This window comes from Oryx dammah, unplaced genomic scaffold, assembly GCF_014754425.2.
Source record: "Oryx dammah isolate SB20612 unplaced genomic scaffold, SCBI_Odam_1.1 HiC_scaffold_28, whole genome shotgun sequence".
Taxonomy (NCBI): domain Eukaryota; kingdom Metazoa; phylum Chordata; class Mammalia; order Artiodactyla; family Bovidae; genus Oryx; species Oryx dammah.
In genome coordinates, this window is record NW_024070212.1 from 32071774 (window position 1) to 32095980 (window position 24207).

The window sequence follows — 24207 nt, forward strand, 5'->3', positions numbered from 1 at the left end:
GTTTGAGTAAGCTTTGGGAGATGGTGAAGAACAGGGAAGACTGGTGTGCTGCAGTCCATGGAGTTGCAAGGAGTTGGACATGACTGAGCAACTGAACAACAATAATACTGATGTCATAGGTATTCAATTTTGTGGGTTTTCTTTAGGTTATTTTGTGAAATAGAGAGGAGGCAGAGTCCAAACTGTTTAAGTATAAGGACAGATCCTAAAGCTGAGGAAGGGAAAGAGAGCTACATTCTTGGCACCTAGCCCAGGGTCTTGCACATAGAAAGCATTCAATAATTATCTGTAGGATGGGTGAGGCTTTCAAATTTCTTTCTTCTATAAGATCAAACCAATCAAATTTCAAAAATAAATACTAAAGACTCAAGCGGAACTACATATACTACACCTGAACTTAATTAACAAGCACCTTTAAGCATCTGAAGAAACAGCTTTTTCAGTTTAGGTGCTAAAACTTTAAATAACTTAAATGTCAAAAACATGACTGCCTTTCCAAACCCAAACAAACCCACTTACTGAAGTGGCCACTAGTCAGCATCTGCCCTTCTAGATAGGATTTCCCACTGCCTGTTCACATGACTTCTGCAGTCAGCAAAGCTAGCTTTACTGAAGGGATTAATCCAGGACCAAGGTAATAAACCCAATAGGAAGTTATTTTGGTGGCAGAAAAAACACACAGTTATCAACACCATTCAATGCTGTGCAGAGGCTGCTCCTCCTACAACAGCTTCCCTGCTCCTGATATGGGCAGCCTGTTTGGAAGCCACTCTCCTGTAATGACTGTTACAATTCCCTCCCCTGTTCATCTTTTTACTTCCAAAGGTTCTGGATATATTCTTATATACCACCTACCTAGGGGTGGAAGGGTGGGGGAGGGAACTGCAGTAACCTTTTCAGTTTTTAAAACAGAAAACAGAGAGAAAGCCTGCTGTGTCAAGATAGAAATATATTTCTTTGGCAACCTAAGAACTAACAGTCATAACCCCACCTTGTATTAATACAGCTCATCGGTAGCCTAAAGCTTAGCAAAATCTTTCCCATCTAAAAATATGAGACTGTTCCAAGTGGCTTACTAATCACTGCAGCACCTCAACTCTCAAATAATGAATATGGTCCATATTAGAAGTGGGTAAAAAGTTAACTCAGGCCGTGACATGAATGGGTTACTGTCTATTCTTGCAGCATTTTGATAATCTCAGTGCTTACAAGTAAGACGATTCAGATACACACAGATGCACAATAACCTTGTCTTCTCTCCAACCCTGAATAACTTGCAGAAGAGAAACTGTATCAACAGCTGCTGTTGTGAAATGCAGCTTCTCTGCCAGATTCCACCAGGCCTGCAAGCTCCACTGGCTGTCTTCACAGCAAGAAGCTCTGTCTTCTCTGTGGTGAAGTACCGCCTGGAGTGTTATTCACCTTCACATTGTAAATAAAGACAGTGCTGCCAAAAGCAATTTATAGATATCACAAGTTTTCTCTCTAGTGAAACCAGATCTCAATAATAGCCTTCTAATTGGGTTGGACTCACTCCATTTAACCTAAACATGGTCATTTAGGTAGAAACAAAATACAGAGAATGACTACAAAGTTGTTATGTTTACATTACTTCCTATTTATTATGATTTCTCCTAACCATTATTAAGTTTTTACTGGTATGCTTTCATATTTCTTCAAATCTAGATCTGTCAAGACTGCCAGGTCTAAATATGACATAGGATGGGGATGGAAGGGAGGGGAAAGGAGACAGGCTGGAACCTAAAGTGGATCTGAAAACCAAAAGGTCCTATGCTAGAGAACTAGTCTGTGTTTTGATACTCACCTCCATAAACAGCAAACACACAACAAGCTTACCAGTGTTCCGGTTTTTTTTTTTTTTTGGTTTATTTTTGGCTATGCCACATGGCTTATAGGATCCTGGTTCCCTGACCAGGAACTGAATCTGGATCCACTGCAGTGAAAGCACCAAGTCCTAACCAATGGACCACCAGAGAGAATTCCCACCAGTGCTCTATTCCTGAACTAATATCAATCAACTCTGAGAAAGGTTAAAATATCAGACTGACCCATTCTCCAAATAGTACATCCAAATATGGAAGTCTACTTGCTGTGCCTTAAAAACTCAATTAAATGTCAGGCCAATTTTACATGCTAACTATCTTTGAGCACTTTTTAAAAGATGACTCTTATCTACGTGATACTGAGAATTAAAGAAGCATTCTACTGAAGAAACAAATTGGGCTATGGTATACCACCATCTCGTGGTAAGTCTGGTGACAGTGAGCTAAGAATTGCTCTACAAAACTTAGCAAGAAAAAGGAATCATAGGCAATTGAAAACTCCAGAGAAGAAAAACAGCTGTATATTATTCCTTAGTTGATCCTAATTGACACTTTTTTTTACCATCAGAAGCTGAGAAGTTTACTTCCACAAACACTCGGTCTATCTATTCAGATATTTAAATAGCTTAGTTACACTTCCTTCCCAGGTCCCACCCGATTTTGCTTTCTAGCTCCTAAATCAGAGAATTAACAGCCACGAGAATTCTGCTATGATACTATGGCCAATGGACAGTGATGAGGGTAACACTCAGAGTATTACATTCATTTAGTCAACACATCTAGGAGGCACCAACTAAGTTGTCGGTGCTATTATAGGAAAGAGCTATGAAAGGAAATATGGTCCCTTACAATCTGTAGATGTGTTCTGATCCACAGTATAACAACCCAAAGCCATATGACAAATGGCTTTGTCATAGAATTTTACTGCTTCTTTAGGAACATGCTAGATACTGTAGTCTTCACAGCCTAATCTGGATATTGTTTAACTGAGGCCTCCAAAAACCAGACGTTAGGCTAGACAAATTATTATTAAGATGTTATTTCACATGCCTATCTAATAGTTTTTAATTTCCCCAGAAAGGATTTCTCCTAAGGGTGAAGAACTAGGCTCAAAGGTAAACAGCAATTATTAGGAAAACACATCATTAAGAAACCATAGCTTGGAAGTGAATAGAGGGTTCGGTCTTCCTTACTGCTGAGGATTATTTGAAGGGCCAATTACCTTTTCTGGTACACTACTGGTTTTCTCAGATGTTCTCAAATTTACATGATGTCCCACTGTCACCAGCATATTATCTGTGCAATCTTTTCTGTTTAGAAATTATGGTCAGCACATCTCTTAGCTAACCCTTGTCAACTGAGCAAAAAAGTGACTATCAGAAGCTAGAAATTTTAACAAAGGCAATTGTTAAGCAGTATGCTAGAACTCCTTCCAGGATTCCTACCACATCTTTTCTAATCTTTTTTCCACATATCTTCTGGCTAATTTATTCTTTCTTCTACAGACTTTACTCTCATCTGCCTTTTTTTTTCCCTTCAGAGGAAAAGAAGAGAGTATGGCTATCAGGATAAAAAGGTCCAAGACCTGTTCTTAATACTTACCATTGATCAGTCTGATTCCCATTTCAAATGAACCCAAAGAAATAGTTATCAGTAAACATTAGCTTCTTGGTACAAGGACTATATAAATCTGACCATCTTTCAGACTTGCAATTATAATGGCAAAAGAAATTTCCCAAAGATGAAGGACATCCTTTTCTCAACTTGCAGCCTGCAGGTATATCAGAAAACAACTCATCTCAAGGCAATCGATCTCAGGCCACATAGTCAAATCCAGAGCCACCTCCAGTCATTTCCTCCACTCCTTGGTGCAGAACCCAGTCTTCTGAGACTTGGTAGGTTTTGGCTGCTCACTCTCCTCCTTCCCTGTCTCAAGTTTCTTAAGTTCTCAGTTCCCCCAGATGGGCCCTGAGTTTCTAGAGGGAGGGGGGTAGGCAAGCTGACTAATTACAGCACACATCTCCCTCCCCCACTCCACCTGGCTCTGTGTCTCAACAGTAATAGGATATAACACACACAGACACAGCCAGAAGCCAATTCTGCAGTCAGAAGAAACACTGTCTCAACAGCAGTAAGATAACACACATACACACACACACACACACAGAAGCCCATTCTACAGTCAGAAGAAACACTCCTTTCAAAATGGAACTCAACTTGATCCTTCTTTAATGTTGCTGGGAGCAAGGGGTGAGGCAACACCAAGCAAAGCCCACGCTGTTGAGTCACTTAAATGGTAAGTGAAGTGAAAGTCGCCCACTCATGTCCGACTCTCTGCAACCCTATGGACTGTAGCCTGCCAGGCTCCTCTGTCTATGGAATTTTCCAGGCAAGAATACTAGAGTGGGTTGCCATTTCCTTTTTCAAATGTAAGGAAAGAACATGGAGCTTGAAAAACTCTGCCAAAGAGTGGTTTTACCTTATAAGCTACGCCCCCTCTCTTCCTACCAGACTCTGCATTTCATAGGCTTTCTACTGATACTATCTCCAAAAGTGTACCAGTGAATATGAGTGATCTAGGCCTCCGACTGCCAACTAGAGGTAAAACTAATAGATTTAAAAAATGGCAACAAGAGGAAAGGCTTCCTAATCTTCTGAAAACCACAAATTACAACAGAACATAACACGCATCCAGACTATGTTTCAAAGCCTATTTAGCTATCTGCCTGGCCAGTCCCTAGTTTTTCGTCTTCAATCAATACCAATGTTGTATGAAAACATGCCTGTCATTCTTTTAATCCTGACAGTGAATTATCATTAACTCTAGGTTAAATTTTTTTGGGGGTGGGTGGGTAATAGATGACTGAAGAAATCTAGGTTCCTGAAATACACCCATGTTTTTAGAGATACACCAAAACTCCTCCCCACTCCAACCACTGCACCCCCCCATCACCACTCTTGCACCTTGTCTATCTTTCAGTTCAGTTCAGTCGCTCACTCGTGTCCGACTCTTTGCAACCCCATGAATCGCAGCACACCAGGCCTCCCTGTCCATCACCATCTCCCGGAGTTCACTCAGACTCACGTCCATCGAGTCAGTGATGTCATCCAGCCATCTTATCCTCTGTCATCCCCTTCTCCTCCTGCCCCCAATTCCTCCCAGCATCAGAGTCTTTTCCAATGAGTCAACTCTTCGCATGAGGTGGCCAAAGTACTGGAGCTTCATCTTTAGCATCATTCCTTCCAAAGAAATCCCAGGGCTGATCTCCTTTAGGATGGACTGGTTGGATCTCCTTGCAGTCCAAGGGACTCTCAAGCGTCTTCTCCAACACCACAGTTCAAAAGCATCAATTCTTTGGCACTCAGCCTTCTTCACAGTCCAACTCTCACATCCATACATGACCACTGGAAAAACCATAGCCTTGACTAGACGGGCCTTAGTCGGCAAAGTAATGTCTCTGTTTTTGAATATGCTATCTAGGTTGGTCATAACTTTTCTTCCAAGGAGTAAGCATCTTTTAATTTCATGGCTGCAGTCACCATCTGCAGTGATTTTGGAGCCCAAAAAATAAAGTCTGACACTGTTTCCACTGTTTCCCCATCTATTTCCCACGGAGTGATGGGACCGGATGCCATGATCTTCATTTTCTGAATGTTGAGCTTTAAGCCAACTTTTTCACTCTCCTCTTTCACTTTCAAGAGGCTTTTTAGTTCCCCTTCACTTTCTGCCATAAGGGTGGTGTCATCTGCATATCTGAGGTTATTGATATTTCTCCCAGCAATCTTGATTCCAGCTTGTGTTTCTTCCAGTCCAGTGTTTCTCATGAGGTACTCTGCATATAAGTTAAATAAGCAGGGTGACAATATACAGCCTTGACGTACTCCTTTTCCTATTTGGAACCAGTCTGTTGTTCCATGTTCAGTTCTAACTGTTGCTTCCTGGCCTGCATACAGATTTCTCAAGAGGCAGGTCAGGTGGTCTGGTATTCCCATCTCTCTTAGAATTTTCCACAGTTTATTGTGATCCACACAGTGAAAGGCTTTGGCATAGTCAATAAAGCAGAAATAGATATTTTTCTGGAACTCTCTTGCTTTTTCCATGATCCAGCAGATGTTGGCAATTTGATCTCTGGTTCCTCTGCCTTTTCTAAAACCAGCCTGAACATCTGGAAGTTCACGGTTCACGTATTGCTGAAGCGTGGCTTGGAGAATTTTGAGCATTACTTTACTAGCATGTGAGATGAGTGCAACTGTGCAGTAGTTTGAGCATTCTTTGGCATTGTCTTTCTTTTTGTACATTTCTTCTGTGTATTCTTACCATCTCTTCTTAATATCTTCTGCTTCTGTTAGGTCCATACCATTTCTATCCTTTATTGAGCCCATCTTTGCATGAAATGTTCCCTTTATTATAATCATTTTCAACATAAAAAATTTAATATAAAGGACATTTGTATACCCTCTATCTAGACTGAAACTTTCCCTTTTCCATATTAGATTTCTTTCTCTATATGCACACACGCATACTTTCTAGCAAAGCTATTCTCCTGCAGAACCACTATAACATTATAATACTTAAGAACATTAACAGTTCCATATCATCAAATATATCCAATCTGTATTCAAATTAATTTTTCTCAAGTATATCCTTCATAGTTGTAAACTCAACTCTACCATCCCAGGATGGAATCAAGGTTCACAAAATGCATTTGGTTGTTAGGTTCTTTTGGTCTCTGCTAATCTAAGCAAGTTCCATCCCTGCCCCACCCCCACCTCCATAATTTTCCTCCAGAGTCCAGGTCAGTTGCATTATAGAATCTCCCACATTTTGAATTTTTCAGATTGTTTCCCTCCTATGAACTGAAAGTTCAGCTTTGAAGTTGGATTAGAGAGAGATTAAATTTGGCAAGAATATTCCATAGTTGATATTATATACTTTACTTTGCACATCAGGAGGCACCTAAAGTCAGGTTGTTCCACTATTAAGGACACTAACTTGAACCCCTGGGTAAAGTGATTAACATCAGTCTTTTGAAAAGAATATTTTCTCCTTTGCAAGCAAAGGTTAATTTGTGCGGTGATCCTTGTCAGCCTGTGAATGTCCTGTTCCCTAGTGACTTTACCATCTGTTCATAATCCTTGCCTGAGTCAGTTATATTGGGGAGGGGGGGTTATAGAACCATGATTTCTGTCATTCCTTCCACATATATTAGCTGGCATTCTTTTGCAAAGAAAAGTTTTTCTTTTTTTTTAACTTGTCATCCGTATTTTTATTTATCTATGTTACACTCAATTGCATGAGTGCACTGAACGCTCCAATTGTCCCAAACTGGGCCAGCGGGAACTTCCTTTAGGCTGACTTTTCTTCTGACGTGATCACCTTTAAATGACTCCTCTCTTTCTGACATAAAAAGATATATCAGGCTCATCTTGTTCTTTCTCTGCTTCCAATCTAGAATCAATCATTTCTCCAAGGAGCCCTCACTTCTTTCAGAGGGAAAAGGTATTTAGAAACTAAAATCTGGATACAAGGTCTGCCCATTGCTGTGAGAGGTGTCTGAGCTTCTAGGTTCTTGCAGTAGAGAGAAAAATTAATCTTTCGATTTTACTCATGAATTCATATCAGTAATTCTATTTCAAATTTAATACTCATTTTTTAAACTTCTAATTTTCCTATTTATATCTTTTCTCTTTGGTGACAATCCTGACTCTGAATAGCAATAAAATATTTACTTATTTGCTTTAGCCTATAATGTACATAAAATAATTTCAAAATTACAAGACTAATATTATCATTAACAATAATCTTTGCAGTGAAGTGTCAATATTTCCTTGGAGTTCTTTTTGTCCTTAGGATATATTTCATACAAAAAAGGAATTATTTCACAGAGAGTATTCCATAAGCAAAGTACTTTTTTTCTAGGTGACTGTGTAATCTCCCAGATATGTAGTTAGGTTCATTTTTTTTTTGATACACAATTTTAAGGTCTCCTTTGTCTTCTCTAATTTTATTTTTGACAGATGAAGTACACCTCAAATTTAAAAGATATACTCAGGGAAGTCTCATTTCCATTCTTATCCCCCCAACTCTGTTCCACTCTCCTCTATTAGTTTCTGGTTTATACTTATGTACATTTTTGACATGGGGAAAGCAAATATGAATTTATATTCTTATTTTCCTTCTCTTTTTTCCTACATTTTCTGAAAAGGTAGCATGCTAAAATATTCTGCACCTTTTTTTAACTTGGAAATCATTTGTATTGGTTCATTGAGTACAAGAACCAACAATTCTTGAATGCTGGGAAAGACCAAGTCTGGTTACATATACAAATATTACATGTTGTAATCAAAAGTCATCAGCCTTAATTTGCTCTTTGGTGCCAATACTGATTTTAAGGAAAGCTCACAAGATGTTAGGGAGCTTCCCTGATGGCTCAAGCAGTAAAGAATCTGCCTGCAAGGCAGGAGTTGTGGGTTCAATCTTTGGGTTGGGAAGATCCTTGGAGGAGGAAATGGCAACTCATAGAAGTATTCTTGTTGGGAAAAATCCCAGGGACAGAGAAGCCTGGTGGGCTACAGTCCACGGGGTTGCAAAGAGTTGGACACGACTGAGCATGCATACGCACGTACACGATGTTAAACTGGCAAACCTTACTGCAAAGTATGCTGGAATGCTCTTTAAGATGAAAACTTGTCAACTGCTTACAAATTAGGTAAATCTGTATTCTTCAAACAAATCACTATGAGAAAAGAGAGTTAACACTGAAAGCAAGTAATCAGTGGACAGCTCTAGAAGGAAGATGGGAGTCTGGCATTTTGGAAGGAAAGCCACATAGACTGAATAAATGTCATCTGTGTAATTTCTTAGCCTATCAAGTTGGAACAAGATTAATCATTCCTTCCTTGATTTGGAAGGCTAGCTTAAATAAAGTTTAAAGTCAATGGCATCTTAGGAACTTAAACAAATCCTCTTCACATGTTCATCTGAGTGAGTGAATCCCACCTGTGATATGGCAGAAGAACTACAAGTAACTCTAAATAAGTAGCAGCTGATTCTAAAAAGAATCAGTTTCCAGAACCCTAAACTAATACTTAACAAAGGTTAATGAGACTTTTTTTTAGTCACCATCTACTGCTTCCCATCAAGGAAGGAAAAAGCCATCAAAACTCAATATTAAATAACAATCTGACTTTAAAGACCTAACATTAAATACTAACTATGTAGTAACAGGTATTGTTTCCAAAGATGAGTGGGTCAATGGGACCTTTCAGAATCCTTTCAGTAGTTACACTGGAAATTTTCAAGTTCAATGGACAAGGTGATACCACTTTAAAGATAAGCAGCACAAGCTTCAGTTTCCCAGCTCTTAAAATACATAATATTAAGCTTCTAGAGGGAGAGTAGAGACAGTAACACATGGACAAGAATCTATCAAAGATAATCAGTCACATTAAAAACATAATTGTATTTTTAATTGTAGAGAGGCAGTATTTGCCATCCTTCTTGACTTTCTTACTTGATGTGTTTATGTTCAATTTTAGTTAAAAATCTCAGCTTAAAATCATGACCTTAGATAGCCTATAAGAAAGAAGCTGGCTGAAAAGAAACTGTCGGCTGCAACTTCTTTGGAGCTACTGAAACATGAGATACACCTGTTGCTCCAGAATGAATACAGTACTATCCCCCTCCACTCTCTGCCTCCCAGACCGGACGACAAAAGTCTGGGTTTTCCTGACCTATGACTTCCTGACTAGCCATTTTCTAATGAGTAAAGCGGACAGATGCACAAGGATAAAGGTCTCTTGCTTTGGGCTGTATAGTAAATGAAAAGTCAAAATCAACTTTTGCATAGGAAAAGTTATTCAGCAAATTTTACCAGTAACACTGCTAGAATAACATTAATCTAAATGTCTTTCACACCATGTTTGTTTAAATCTTAACATACAAAGAACAAGTAAAACCACCTGAGAGCACTCAATTAGAACTTTTACTTAAAGCTGATTAGAAGTTTGAAATTCACACGTAATAGTAACGTGAAAAACCAAGGTTCGGAATGCCAGGATTTCTATGCCTTTCTAGTTTAAGCACCTGCTTCACAATTAGGGCTTCCCCGGTGGCTCAGAGGGTAAAGCGTCTGCCCGCAATTCGGGAGACCTGGGTTCGATCCCTGGGTTGGGAAGATCCCCTGGAGAAGGAAATGGCGACCCACTCCAGTATTCTTGCCTGGAGAATCCCGTGGACGGAAGAGCCTGGTGGGCTACAGTCTACGGGGTCACAAAGAGTCAGACACGACTGAGTGACTTAACTTTCAAAATTAGTGGCATATGACTAAGATTTCTCTTATAGAGCATCTGTATTTTCGAAACATTTTGGAATCCTTTGGCTGTTGGATCTACCCTTTACAGATGACAAAACAGAACAGGGACAGTAGTTAAATGCCTTGGTCAAGGCAATCTGCTACCAACATTAAGATTAAAACAAGAACCTAAACTCAAAGAATAAAAAGCAACAAACAAATCAAAAAACGCACCAAAAAAAAAAAAAAAAACCCCTCCCAAAATGGTTCTATATCCTTCTTTGGAATAATCTAGGGAAAGCAGCAATTTTCCCTTTATTTTCAGAGAGTCAGTTTACAGAACACTCCACTATTGCACTACTGCTTTCCGAACTTACAATACCAGATGAACATGGTAAGCTTTGGGATGGGAAAAGAACTTTCAGTTCCAAAATCCAGATCGATTTTGGAGAAGTGAAAAAATGCAAAGAAAATATTTTAAAGTTGCCTATGAATTGCCATTGAGAGATACCACTCCTTAGACTTGGAAAGGGTAAGGAGACAAATTAAGCCCAAACATTGTGGAAAGCAAAAAGCTCCACTCCGATACACACTTCCAGCTGTCTTTTGGGGATGGAGTGGGGAGGAGGAGAATGTACAGACGACCCAATCCTGACACTTTACTAGGATGAAAGAAATGACCTCAGAGTTTAGCATCAGAATCAAGAGCAATTTTAAAACTCCACCTGTATTTATTTATACAGGGAGATTTTCAGTTTGGTATGGTTAAAACTGAATAATAATTTTGGGGGTATCATTTTGGAAACCTGCTAGCTATTTTCATAAGATATGACCATGCTTTGAAACAGGCAAAAGAGAATATACTTTATTTAAATTTGGATTTTATCAGTGTTAAGATGTATCCTGTGTGGAATAGTGATGGGAGGACGTTTCTTTCACAGACCAACACTTGGTGTATTTAGAGCACATGTCCTATAATTGAAACCATTCTACTAGGTTCTTTTCTCAACTGTGGCATACCACTCAAACAACAGCCCCCTCAACTCACCTTGCAAACATGTCTGAAAGACCAAATGAGGTTGCATTTTCCCAATTCAAAATGAGCTATAGTAAGTTTGGGGACCTCCCAGTAAAAATTTTAAATAAAAATACATTTTGTCATTGATGCTTTCCCATTTTCTGGTACCACTTCTCTAACTCTACAAGTAACAGAAAGCTCCTGTAAGGTTATTAATTTTATTGAAGTATTCTGGACTTACTTGACACGATAAGTGATTATTGGATCTTGGTTTCATAGCCATGGTAGACATTATTTAAAGTACTCATTTAATAAATAAATAAATAAATCTTGGCTATATGGTTTTTAAGAATAGAATTTTTCCAAAAACTGAAGAGCAGGTTTTAACTATAAAGCTTCCTAAGCTGAATAGAACCTCAAAAGAAATCTAAACAGATGCAGGAAGTGAGGTCTGAAATTCCTTTGATCATTTTAAAGGCTTTCTTTAAAAATAGAAAACAAAGATAACTGGTGGTATGATTATATTCCACTAGATTAGGTAGCTTTGGCTTCAATGCATCATTAAGCAAACAATGAGATGTCTTTTATGTTAAATAGCAGGTTGTAAGGTTTTCACAGCAGAACTGTTTTTTCCATATGCTAGAGCAGTTACAACTGGAACCATCCAGAGTCTCCTGGCTCCTCTGGGAAGGACTATGACCTCTGTTCTCCGAATTTACAGACGTTTGGCCTGAAGGGCCTTGAATACAGCACTTATTCAGCAATCTCTCAATGTGGGTCTGGAAAGTTTCCCTTAGAAACAAGAATATCCCTGTAAAGACCACCTTAAAGAGGCCTTGGCCTGTGGTTATACTGAAGGTCAGATTTCATGGTGATAAAGGGAGAATTGGCACAGGGTTCTGCAGTGCACTGTGTTCCAATCTCTGAATCTGGCTGTGTCTTTTTTTATGTAATTCTTTCTCCTATTGCCCAAATGAAATTTCATTCACATTTCTGTAGTATGTTACACATTGTACTAACACTGGGCAATGGTTTGGCCATTCATGCAAGTTGAACACCAACTTTTCTAGGGACAGACATGTTATTTGTATCAAAAAAGCCAAACCTTATCTGCCCTCCCCCTTTTATCTTGAGTTCTATTTGATAATAAAACAATAGTGACAGGCCCCTCGAGGGCTAAAAAGGAATAATCTTTTGTCTGAGTCTCAAATCCACTCACTTTGGCTTAAGGAGGAAGCTGCTCTCCTGACTGCCTGGCTTACCAGCTTAGTTAACTGTCTTTCTGAGCTGTGCCGTCCTTTTTCTTCTACCATCTTTCTCCAATCTTTACTCTTTGGCTATAGCCTCAGCCTCTCAATCAACTCTGGTGATTTTTCTATGTTTTGAAGCCAGAATTTCATGAAAATGTCCTCTCGTATAATTTTACTATCACCCTCAGTCCAGGAATTCATAATATAAATAACCATGTTAAGGAAATCTTATATTCTGACCTGATTTTTAATCTATTGAGTCCAAGAAGCTCAGCCAACCAGAAGCTAGAGGTGGGAATGCAGATGGAGAGTCAAAATCATTCTCTGCATTTCAAGAAATGCTATTGGTTTCGTGGAGTTCTAGCCATTCCTTATACTTTTTCTAGAGGTGCCCTTGAGTTCTTGGCAAACTGCCTTGGCTATATAGATGAAGAAACCACAACCCAGTCTTATTAGGAGAAAAAAATGTCCAAACACCCGAACTCCTGGCCTTGCTTTATCCCAATCATGACATTCTCAATTCCAGGCAAGGTTTTTAGCTTGGAGTCCATGGATGGGATTCAGGCTGCCAACTTCCCCTTATATGCAAACTGTTACATATATGTAATTTTTCTGGAAGATAAGCATAGCTCTGATAGGGCTCTAAACTCCAAATTGTTAGAACCACTACACCAGACTCATGTGACCCTAGTAATAACCTCAGAAGAATGTAAATGCCACAAGACAGACGGGGACACTTGTCTTGTTCACCGATGTAACCTAAGTGGCCGGCACAGGTTTGGGGACGCAGGAGGTCCTCCACCTTGAGCTGACAGGGTGGCAGGATTTCTGGTTATGGCTTACTCTGTACACCTTGGGAAAGAAGAGCAAGTAGAGGCTGTTTTCAGGACCTCTCACACGGGGCACAAGATTTCCCTCAAGGTTAAAGTCATCCAAGATAGGTGGTAGCTGCATTATCACCCAAATATCAGATTTCAAAATTTTGACTAGCCTTGCTAGATAATCTAAGAGTGTTCTAAGTCTGGGATCTCTCAAGTTTAACTGAGGAAACTGTACCAAAATCCACATCCCATCCCATTCTCCACTTGCCCCTTACTTTCACATCCCCTCCCCATTCTGATTAAGTAGGTTTAGGCTAAGGCTCCAGTAATGAATAGGTAATGAATATTTTGGAAAAAAAACAAACCTCCCTAGGTGACTGACACCTTTTATTCCTTCCTACTGCAGAAGGACTGATCTGAGACAATCTAAGCAGGATCTGAAAAAGCAAACACAGGCATGTGGAGTTTACCAGGCTCTTGATAAAGTGACTCAAGGAACACAGGAACAAATGAGTTAGACAGTATTCTTCAGAAATAAATAAGGCCAAGGAAGTAGAAAATCTGCTTTTAATACCAACTCCATCTGTCAGCTGTGGACAATCCATTAGATGGATCCACAGAGGTTTAGTAGAACATGACAAAGAGCCTGTCTAAGGAAGAGAGACTGTATTTTTACAATGGGTTGGTCCAAATTCAGTAAAAATTGGCAAGGTATTGTCATTCCAAACATGCCCAGTGCTCAGCTAATCCCTTCCCTGTGGAGTCAGAAAAGAATGTGCAGAATTCTGAACCCTCTACTCTCCAAATAGAAGAGGTTCCTTTTCCTGAAAGTAAAGGTTGAAATTAATCCCATCAACTCTCCACTCCTAATTACAAACAAGGTAGAGAAAGGAGGTGCCCCTCAACATGGGTGTTCTCTTTAACCTTCATGATTTGTAAACACCCTTTACCCCACCACACTAAATACCAAGCCTCTGCCAACCTTGATCATTCTCAACTGGCAAAAAAGAACAGAAACCATCACCAGAGTAATGCTTCCCTCCGGGAAATTCCGGGGAAGGGGTGTGATAGGATCGGTCTGTCCAGTATGCATCTTGCTGGGACTTACACTTAGAACACCATGTTCCGAACCAGCTTGGTCTCTTTTCTGTTACAAACCCGAAGTAAACAGATTCTACAGCAGCTACAAGCCTGTTACCAAGGTCACTGTATTGATCAGTATAATTAACATTCACAATTCATCTAGTTCAGTATGACAAGCCAGCTGGGCTATTCTCCATAAGAGTTGAACACTGGGAATCTTCTTGCTTTGCTTGCAAAGGTGTCTGGTGCTCTGGACACTAGAAACAAGTACTGTACTGGAGGCTGGATACCACCTGGCCACCCATAGGAAACTGAATTAGTTACCAGAACAAGTGAACATTTGCCACCTCTACAAAGCACAGATTTCTACTTTTAAAGCTGAAAAATTCTGGAGGTCTTCCATTCCCCTGAATCCTGCCTGGGTTACCTACTATAGAAAAACAACCGACACAGAATTTTCAGTGCCAACCAGAGTCCAAGTTCTTGATTATGGCAAGCACTGGCCCAGCTCCCTGAAGACTGTGACTTTGAAGAAGGTGTGTTTTAAAAACAAGGGCACATACAGCTTTTGAGCACAGAGCTCAGCCTTTGGTGCAGAAGGGGGCAGTCAGGATTGCAGAATGAGAAGAATCACAAGTGTGCTCAGCCCTGCCAGGCAGAGGTGTTGTTTATTACTTTTAGGATTCCAACACAGATTCCAAAATGAAACTGTTCAACTCATCACTGGCCCCCAGATCTCAAGGACCCTAAGAGTAAGCTTAAATCAAGAGTAAACCAGAATACCAGTTTCAACTGGTATTCTCTGGGCGGTGTTTCTAATGCTAAGTGTTCAAAACTTGGTGAGAAATTCAAATTACCCTTCCCATTATGTCTAAGGACACCTCTAAGCTCCTAGCCTACTGTCTTGTGGTTCTCATCATCTTCGCTCCAAAGATTCTCTTACCTATTTCTGGCATTACTAAGCTTCCAGAAATTCCTATCAATTTCTTACCTGCAGTTCTTGGTACTCCATTATTATTCACATTAGAGGGGTTCAAGAAAAACAACACTGGCCAGCTGAAGGGGAAAGTAAGCCAAAGTCACCAAGAGAGTCCAACCCACTTTCTCCTAGGGACAATCATCTTACAATATTTCACTCAGTAAATAATTATTGACACTGTGGGGTGCCAAGCCCTTCATAGTATACATATGTCATGGGATATGGTCCTTGTCCTTAATAGAGTTGGTCTACAGAAATCAAATGAAAAGATTCAGATATCAAGTCAGTACTGAAAACAGTCTGAAAAGTACTACACTGAAATCAAACCTACTTCTGAGATACACAGTGGAGCAAATTATTTTATTGAGTTTTGATACTCAGCCTAAAGATGTGAGCCTCCTATTCTAAATACTCCTATGGAATGAACTCTAGAGCTCTTGGGGTATCAAAAGTTCATTTGAGGGCAATGGGGCTGAGAAGGTACAAAACCCCTCAAAGTTACTGAAATGCTGGTTTCAGCGCGCACAAGTTCCTGGGTTGAACCCTCAAGGCATTGATAATGAGTCTCTTAGGAAGCTGAGGAGCATCCCAAAGAGGGGGGTGAAAAGAACACGAACAACCTCAGCTTTGTTCCAAGGACAAACTGCGAGCCTGGAAATTTAATCTCAGCTGTTTCTGAATCTATAATGGAGAAAGATACCATGGCTTAGAGCCTTGTCCTTCTAAATCAAAGTTTTTAAAGCCAGGATCCAGAGATGAGTTTCAGGGAGTCTCATAAATTCTCTGAAAGCATAAATAAGTCTTTGTGCTCTGGAATTTTGCTGAAGAAAGAACAGTGATTTTTGTAAGATTTCTAAAGGGATCCATGACTCAAAAGATAGGAATCACTGTTCTAGAGTCTCTAATCCAGTGATTACTTCACTGGTTTGAGCATTCCCTCAAACTGGCAAAAGAGAAAGCTATTTATCTAGCTTTCACACAAATCTGTCTACTAATTGACCTCTTTTGAAGTTAGAGACAGGATGCTGCATTTTGAGAATTCAAAGCAAAAAGCTCTTTTCTACATGCCCAAAATAAAGCTTACCATCATGAGAGCCCCAAAAGGTTTCCCTTAAAGCCTCTGAGTAAGGCAACAGTGCGGGGTGGTCAAAGGAGGCAGAGAAGAGTCGGTCCTCTTAATTTTTCCTGACAGGTCTCTCTTCTGACCTCAGGATCCTCAAACCATTACAGGAGTAGGTCACAGCCCCGAAACTCTGACTTGCAGTCAAGCCAGTCCTGGGGTAAAGGGACACAGTGATTTTCATTGTGCCCATGGAAATCTATACTCCAAAGGTTCACCTTAATACAATTAAAAAGTACTAAAAGAGGTGGAGCCATTTATGAAAAACAAAACTTCCAAAATCCTAACACTGCTCAAAGCTCGGAGATATGAACAGCTTCATTACGGAGGCCAAAATGAATGAAACATGGTTACACGCATCTGCTCCAGCCTTCAGCCCCTTCAGTCTGCTACTCACCAGCTTACCATCTACCTCACAGAGCTGTGCACACTGCAGATCAGCACGTGAGCATTTTCCTTGGTACCTTGAGCACACAGGCACAGTGGATCCCACTGATGCCACTGCACACACACAGGTTCAGGAAAGAAGAGACAAACACGGAAATAACAGGGCTTGCTCGAGCCGGGCAGTTCTTCAGATTGTAAAGAACTAAACTTGAGGCAGGTCCAAGATGAACAGCATGGAACAGTGAGCAGTCCCAAATCCTTCCTGTTTAAGCCTCCCTGCTAGCACACAACTAAGAACAGGGTGCCCATTTTAAAAGAACTGAACTGGTTTGGGCTGGTAAAGGAGAACACTTTAAGCCCATTAAGCCTGAGAAATTAAGTACAGAGGCACATTAGCTGAGGCATTGGGGCTTTTAAGACAAGAAAGCAGAAACAAGCTTTGCAGTCCTAGATCTGTGGTTTTGTCAAAGTCCTTTCTCAATCTCTACCCAACATCACAAATACTACCTTTTACCAGCAGTTCATTATTCTTTTTTACTTTGTGTCCCATTTGGGTAGTAAATGATTAACCCCATTGTACATTACTAAGCAGTACTAATCACTATATACATTCTGAGATTAAGGTACTTGACTGAATTGTTTTAGAAAAACTGAACAGAGATAGGAGCAAAAATGAAACCCGTATGACTGTCAACAAAGGCAAAGGGTGAGCCACCCTAGGTCCGTAATTGCTGTGGAGTAAAGGCCACACATTTCTACAAGAGAAAATCAATTACACATAATTAAGAGCAGGCTGTTGGAGGAGAGAGAAACAGAACCTGAGTGGGTTTGGAGGGAGCTGGGGTACATAGGGATGGGATCTGAAGGGGACTGTATACACAAAGCTAAGGTTACAGCTCAGAGGAGCCTTTGGAATTGCTTCATGTGATTCAAGGATTCTAGTTTGGGAAGACTCCCAAACTTGATTGCAGGTTGAGGAAATAAACTCCTGGACTCAGCTAGGCCAATGTCTGAGAAACACCCATATTCTATAGGTACACTGTGTGTTACAAGGAAAGAGGTGGGGGAGTGGTCAGGTAGAACCTACCTCATTTCCGTTACGAGCTCTAAGCTCTCCCACTGTCTGTCTATGTACCTCCTGGAACTCAAACAGTCTAGTATTCAACAGGAATAAGCTCTACATAAAATAACATTTTGTCAGGAAAATTTCCTGTTGAAAGATATTCCAATAGAAACATCTTTGTTTTGGCTCTTTGAGAGCATTTTGAAATTCCATATAAAGCAGGGTACTTTTGTGTAAGAAGGAACTCGTTGAATAGCAGGCTGGGATAACAGGCATAAGCCAGAATTGTACTAGGCAAACCAGGACTTATGGTCACTCTAGTTAGAAACAAATAAATACACTAATTAGTCTTTATTAAATGCTAATCTCAACTATCCTGTAGTATTATCATTATTCCTCATTTCAAGGTTAAAAAAAAAAAACAGGTTCAAACAGGTTAAGCCACCCAAGTTGGCCAAAGGTCACACAATTTCAAGGTAGTAGATTCTGAAGGCAAACTTTACTGCAAAACAAGTGCTTAACTTACATTGTACTACTCCTCAAGTTTTAGAAACAGAAAGGGGGACATTAAGAGGTCTTATGTAACAGCGAAACCCAAGTGGGATTGCAAGAGAACTACCTGAATGAGATAAAAGGAAATACGGAATCAGAACAGAATTCATGTGAATAGAAATCGATGTGAATTTTTAAATAATTACCACATTCAAGGCACTGATAGCATTGACAAGAGTTGGGAGGAAAATTTGTGGTAAGACTCTTGTCTTTAACTTTGGATTCTTGGATTTCAGGAAAAAAATTCTAGTCTAGGTGAACGGATTGTTCTTCATACATGAGGGGTGTGCTTCTGACCCACCTCAATGTGATGTATTCTGAATTATTATATCCAGCATAAGGGTGGCCTTTCTTTATAGTGTTTATTTACAGATTATAACTATTTGAGGTGGCGGAATAAACTTTTAGGAGTCACAGGCAACTGAAGATCGACATGATTCTATGTATCAAAATATCTTTTACAAACAATTTTACAAGAATATTATACTGGGTAACACACTGGAGCTAGAGGACACCCTCCTCAAGAAATAAAAGGTACAGATTTATAATACTGACAGCAAGGAATGTAGACAATGAACAGATTTCTGTTACAAGCTAAAAATCTAAAGGAACTTACAACAAAGTAACATGAAAACTACACCTGACAAACTGAACAGAATCCAGTAAGAAAAAGAGAGGTAATCAGTATCTGTAGAGAAATCTAAAAGAGATAGGATCTTCTTACACCTCTGACTCCTGTTCAAAGACTGGCACTAAAACAGTGGTCATTCTAAGGAGAAGTAACAGACACTAATGATGTGGAGAGGATAGAAAATGCCAATCTATCAGATCACTTCTCAGTGAATCTAAGTAGTGCTGGTGTGAATTTTATAAAACTGCACCAAGAATTAGCCACAACAAAATCCTGATTAAAAAAAAAAAATCATCCTGGATTTCACCTAATAGGTTAAATGTCTAAGCATTACTTACTGGGTCTCTATCTGGTATGCTTCCTTAAGTCTCAGCTGACCCTTCTGATGAATTAGTTCCACATATGGTTTATTCAAATACATCCCACAAAGAATATCCTACAAGCAAAAGTAGTTCTGTTGTGTTCTTTTTCTCTTCTTCCTCACTATGTTGATGGTAAGGTTTGACTGTATAGATCCTAGTCAAATGCCTAATGTTTCACTCTAGAGAGTCACTCTATACATTCAGAAGTACAGGTGTTCTGACAGGCCTTCCAAAGAAACATGTCTATCTCAGGAGGCTTCATCAACAAACTTGGGTTTACACTATGGGGGGAAATTAAAAAAAAAAACAAAACCAATTTGACACGATCTTAATTTCCAAAGGCCCAAGGACAAATATTACCACTGCAACACAAAGTAGCAGAAAAAGAGAGATGAATACCCAGCGAAGATGGAGAACTGGAGAACTGGCTGACTTGTTCTGTTTGACTGATCACTGCCAACATTAAACAAGGATCCTCTTCAGCTGTGATACAATGTATAAGGACCTTACAACTCAAGGTTTCCTTTTCTCACCCAAATTTTCCTGGCAATTCTATCTGAAATCACCAGTGACAGCTGGTGAACAAGACTTCACACACGAATCATACTATAGCTATTAATACTATCACATGAAAATATCCTTTAGAACTTAAGTGTCAGCAGAAGTTGCCTCCCTGAGGAATTGGTATAGATTATTTCCCATGTCTGCTAATGAGACTGTAATTCTGATTCATTCTCCAGCTCCTAGGAAGCTTAGGGGTGCATGTGATGATCAGCCAGCCTCATCAACTGTCTTAGCCCTCAGGGTTAACAACATTTTTTTCCCTTTTTTCTATAGTTTGGGCTCCTCATTTATATTGTATGTGTCCTGTGTTGTAAGTCATTTCAAATGCTCATTAAAGACAAAGAGTATAAGTATACTAATATATTTCTTTTTAAAAATCATTTTTGCTTACTCCCAACATATACCTACCTGCACATGTTCTAAAAACAAAGCACTGATTTGGCAGATAAGGAAACTGAGGCACAGAAGCTCATTTGCTCGAGTTGGGACCCATTTAGCTGGCTTTCTGATACTCAGATCAAGCTTTGAATAGGACCGTGGAGTCATATTATCTACATAGTACTGTGGTAGCTCTCACGGCATACAAAAAGGAGTAACTTGTGATTAGTTTTAGAATCTTGCTATTTATGCACTTAATGGAAGGACACCCAAACTTCCCCAAAGTGAATAAAACTTCACAAGTTACACAGGAATCTGATCTGACTGAGGACCATCAGGGTCACCCTGAAGTAACCTATAGCCTCTGGCTGGCACCAGAAATGTCCTCATTTCCCAAGGGGCCTCAGGCTTAGAATGATCCAAGGATTAGCTGGTCGAGAGCCATGCTGAATTCTCACAGGCAAAGGACAGCACTATTTGAAGAGGCCTTTTCTCACACCATTCAATGCATGCCAAGATAAAATTTTTTCTCTTACTTTGCTCATGCTTTCTCACATTATCAACACATGGCAGAAGTACAAAAGTGACCTAAGTCATAATGTCCAGTTCAGCTAAAGTGATGAAAAAACAGTTTACTTAGGACTTGCTGTGACCTTGACTAGTCCTCAACGAACCCATTAACTAAATAAAGGCCTTTTTTATCATCACTAGGGGAAGGGTAATTAGTCATCATAAAGCACTTTAATAGAAAGTGCTGTGCAAACACTAAACAACAAAGCTCAGAAAGAGCAAGATTAATAAGAAACACAGGGGTACATTTACCAGCAAATGGAGACTTACAACAGGGTCTTCCCACATTCCTGGCAGAGACCACTCCTTTGAGCTAATGGAATATGAATCTCTAAAATCATTAGTACTTGGCCTGACAGTGATACACATTAGTAACATTCCTCCTTGGAAGAAAAGGGGGGAAAGAGTTATTTATTCCTAGTAGGCAGCCATACAGACATCTCAATTACCAGTTAGCCACCCAGATGGGCAATTACTATTTGAATACCTACTATATGCTTGGTACAGAGCTGGGACACAATGGATACAATGGTGAGCATGCGTTTACGCCTTTATGGAATTTACAGTTTACAATACAAACTTTTGTTTTATTACTAGTGGCACCTGCAGGAATAAAACCTTACTAAAATAGAGGCAAGTAAGAATAAAGAGGCCTAATCCCTGAAGCCACTAGGCCAACAAAAGGCTATGCGGAGAGGAAGAGTTCGGGGAATGAGGGTACCAGGGTGTTCCCATTCTTCTCCCTAACTCATCACAAGTACTGCCCTTACACATTCTGCTTATGTACACTTTGTCTCCACCTAGTGCAGCTTGCAATGGAGAAGGCAGTGGCACCCACTCCAGGACTCTTGCCTGGAAAATCCCATGGACAGAGGAGCCTGGTGGGCTGTAGTCCATGAGGTCACTAAGAGTCAGACACGACTGAGCGACTTCACTTTCACTTTTCACTTTCACGCATTGGAGAAGGAAATGGCAACCCACTCCAGCGTTCTTGCCTGGAGAATCCCAGGGACGGGGGAGCCTGGTGGGCTGCCGTCTATGGGGTCGCACAGAGTCGGACACAACTGCAGTGACTTAGCAGCAGTGCAGATTACAAAGGGTTACTGCTCCAACAAAGCAGTCAGCTGAACTGAGAGCACTAAAAATAAGATTAATCAGACTTCTTAGAATCAAGGGATCTTCTGCAAGGTTTTATAAGGCATTCTGTTGGGTAAGATCTAAATTTTATGGAAGACAGAGCTACAGCACACAATGGTGACCTATCTTTTCCATCCTGTATTAGATTTCTGGAGTGGCAGGTTAATTTCCTTAAAAGAAAAAACAAACAAACAAATCATCTCTCCCACAGCCTGAAGGACTGTCACTATCTACAAATCTTGCTTTGTGCAGCTTACACCAGCAGTGCATCCCATCAAACACTGCAGGTGCGGACAGCCTTGAAACTCTGTCTTTATGTAGGACGGAAATATTTACCCAGGTTCTTACTGGTTTCAGAAAGGTCACCTCTCTGCTAAGGTTCTCTTGTTCTCCGTTAACTGGTGCCAGTGATGTAGAAAATCAAAATGTGGTTGGCAGCAAACACTCAGAAAGCACCAAGGATCCCAATTCCACCACTCAGAGAGCTGGTTAGATTAATACTTCCAAAGGCTGCCATTTAATCTTCCAAAATAAAAGAATTAGAAGGATGTTCTTTGAGCTCAGCCCACAGCATAACAGACTAAACCTGTTCTGCCTCAGTAAGTGCAGTAAAGAATGAGCAATCGCTCCTCACCACCCACCCCTCCAACCCACCCAAGCTCCTTTCTCAAGGGATGCTGAAGTGATCTATTCACACGACTCTACGATCAACCTGTATCCATGACAGTGTCTGCTGTCACCAACCTCCAAATGTTAATTTCTTACATGTGTCGAAGCAACCAGACGACCACAGAAGATGAAAATTAGTCTTCAATTTCATGCTGCCCTCATGCTTTTCACCTGCATAAAAGAGCTAGCTAGCTCCACGCATTTTTTTTTTCCCCATCTTGCCTCCAAGATCACACGCAGTTGTTGGATAAGCTGGCCACTGCTCCCAAAGAAGCACTATCAGATTTACCCGCTCACCTGAGGGGAGAGTTCCCGTACACCCTCATCCCCTGGGGCTGGTCACTGGGGTCAGCAGACTTCGCTCACCTCTCTCCCACTCCCGTCTCTGAGGCCCTTCATTTAGGATAAGTCAGCCGCAAATTTAAGGCCTGGCCCTGCCGGGTTTCGAAAAGATCCCGGAGGACTTGGGCCGAGGGACAAAGGAAAGTGAGGTCAGGGTCGGCCTTTCCAGCTTGGGACAGGCCTGGGGCCGCTCACTCTCCACCCCTCACACCACCTCCGTAGTCCTGGTTCCCTGAAACCTCGCCCCTTAAGTCCCAAACTAGCTGGAGCCCGGGGCCCGGGCTGGCTCGCGCCCCTTCCTCGAGGCCCCCACCCGGACCCCCGCCGCCACCCAGAGCCCCCGCACCTTCTTGGGCGCCTTGGTGACGGTGGCCATGAAGGAGTATTTCTCGGCGTCCTCAATCTCCTTGGCCTGCTTCAGCTCCTCCCCGACACCGGGCAGCGGCATCGCGTCAGGCATCGACATCCCCCGGCCGGCCGGGCCCGCGGCTGACCCGCCGCCCCCGCCTCCTTCCCTCACGGGCGCCCGCCCGCCTGCCCGCGCGGCGCCCTCCGACACGCGCTCGCCCACCCTCCCGCCGGGCCCCGCGCCAAGCCGCGTCGGGTGCTGAGGTGCTGTGGCCCGCGCCTCCTCTGCTCCACGGTCCAGGACAGCCGGACAGCGACAGCGGCGACGGGAGCACCAGAGGCAGCAACGCGGAGCTCCGACCGGCCCGCGCCGCCACCTCCGCCGCACGCAAACACGGACGCAAAGTAAGGGTAGAGGGCGGTGACGCCACGTCGAGTACTGGCAGCTCCCAGCGGGCGGGGGGAGAGGCGGGGAGAACGGCGCTCTGTCATGACGTCACCACGCTGCACTGGGCCGCTGAAGCCACCTTTTCTTCCTCGTTCGCGGGTGAAGGGAAGCTCCAGGGGTGAGCCGCACCCTTGTATGCCGCCAGGTGGCGCCATTACCTTGCGAGCAGCGCGCGGTTCCTGCAAGGTTGCCGCGGTGCTGGAGGGCGTTTGGACTGCGGGATGCCAGGGGAGGCCTCAGAAGGGTGTAGGGATGCTTGGGAACGATTACCAAAGCCTTACACAACACAGCCTACAGCCAGTCCTAGGACGCTTCCGGCGCCCTAGGTAGCCCACTCGCTCACTGCC

The 24207-nt window shown here is 41.5% G+C and overlaps 1 protein-coding gene across 5 annotated transcripts in view; it reads right to left on the minus strand.

Moving 5' to 3' along the window:
• AHCYL1 (adenosylhomocysteinase like 1) overlaps window positions 1–23800 on the minus strand; it is a 41216-nt gene extending 17416 nt beyond the window's left edge. The window contains exon 1 of one of the 5 annotated variants that reach the window (XR_005719467.1): window positions 3447–4193. Coding sequence is in view for 3 of the 5 variants with exons in the window: in XM_040232098.1 (XP_040088032.1) it covers window positions 23411–23530 (120 nt within the window). In the remaining 2 variants the exon portion in view is untranslated. Of the gene's footprint in view, window positions 1–3446; window positions 4194–22797; window positions 23320–23410 lie in introns of those variants that run through there. The other 4 variants (XM_040232098.1, XM_040232097.1, XM_040232096.1 and 1 more) reach the window with 4 other exon arrangements.
• Window positions 23801–24207: the final 407 nt, after the last annotated feature.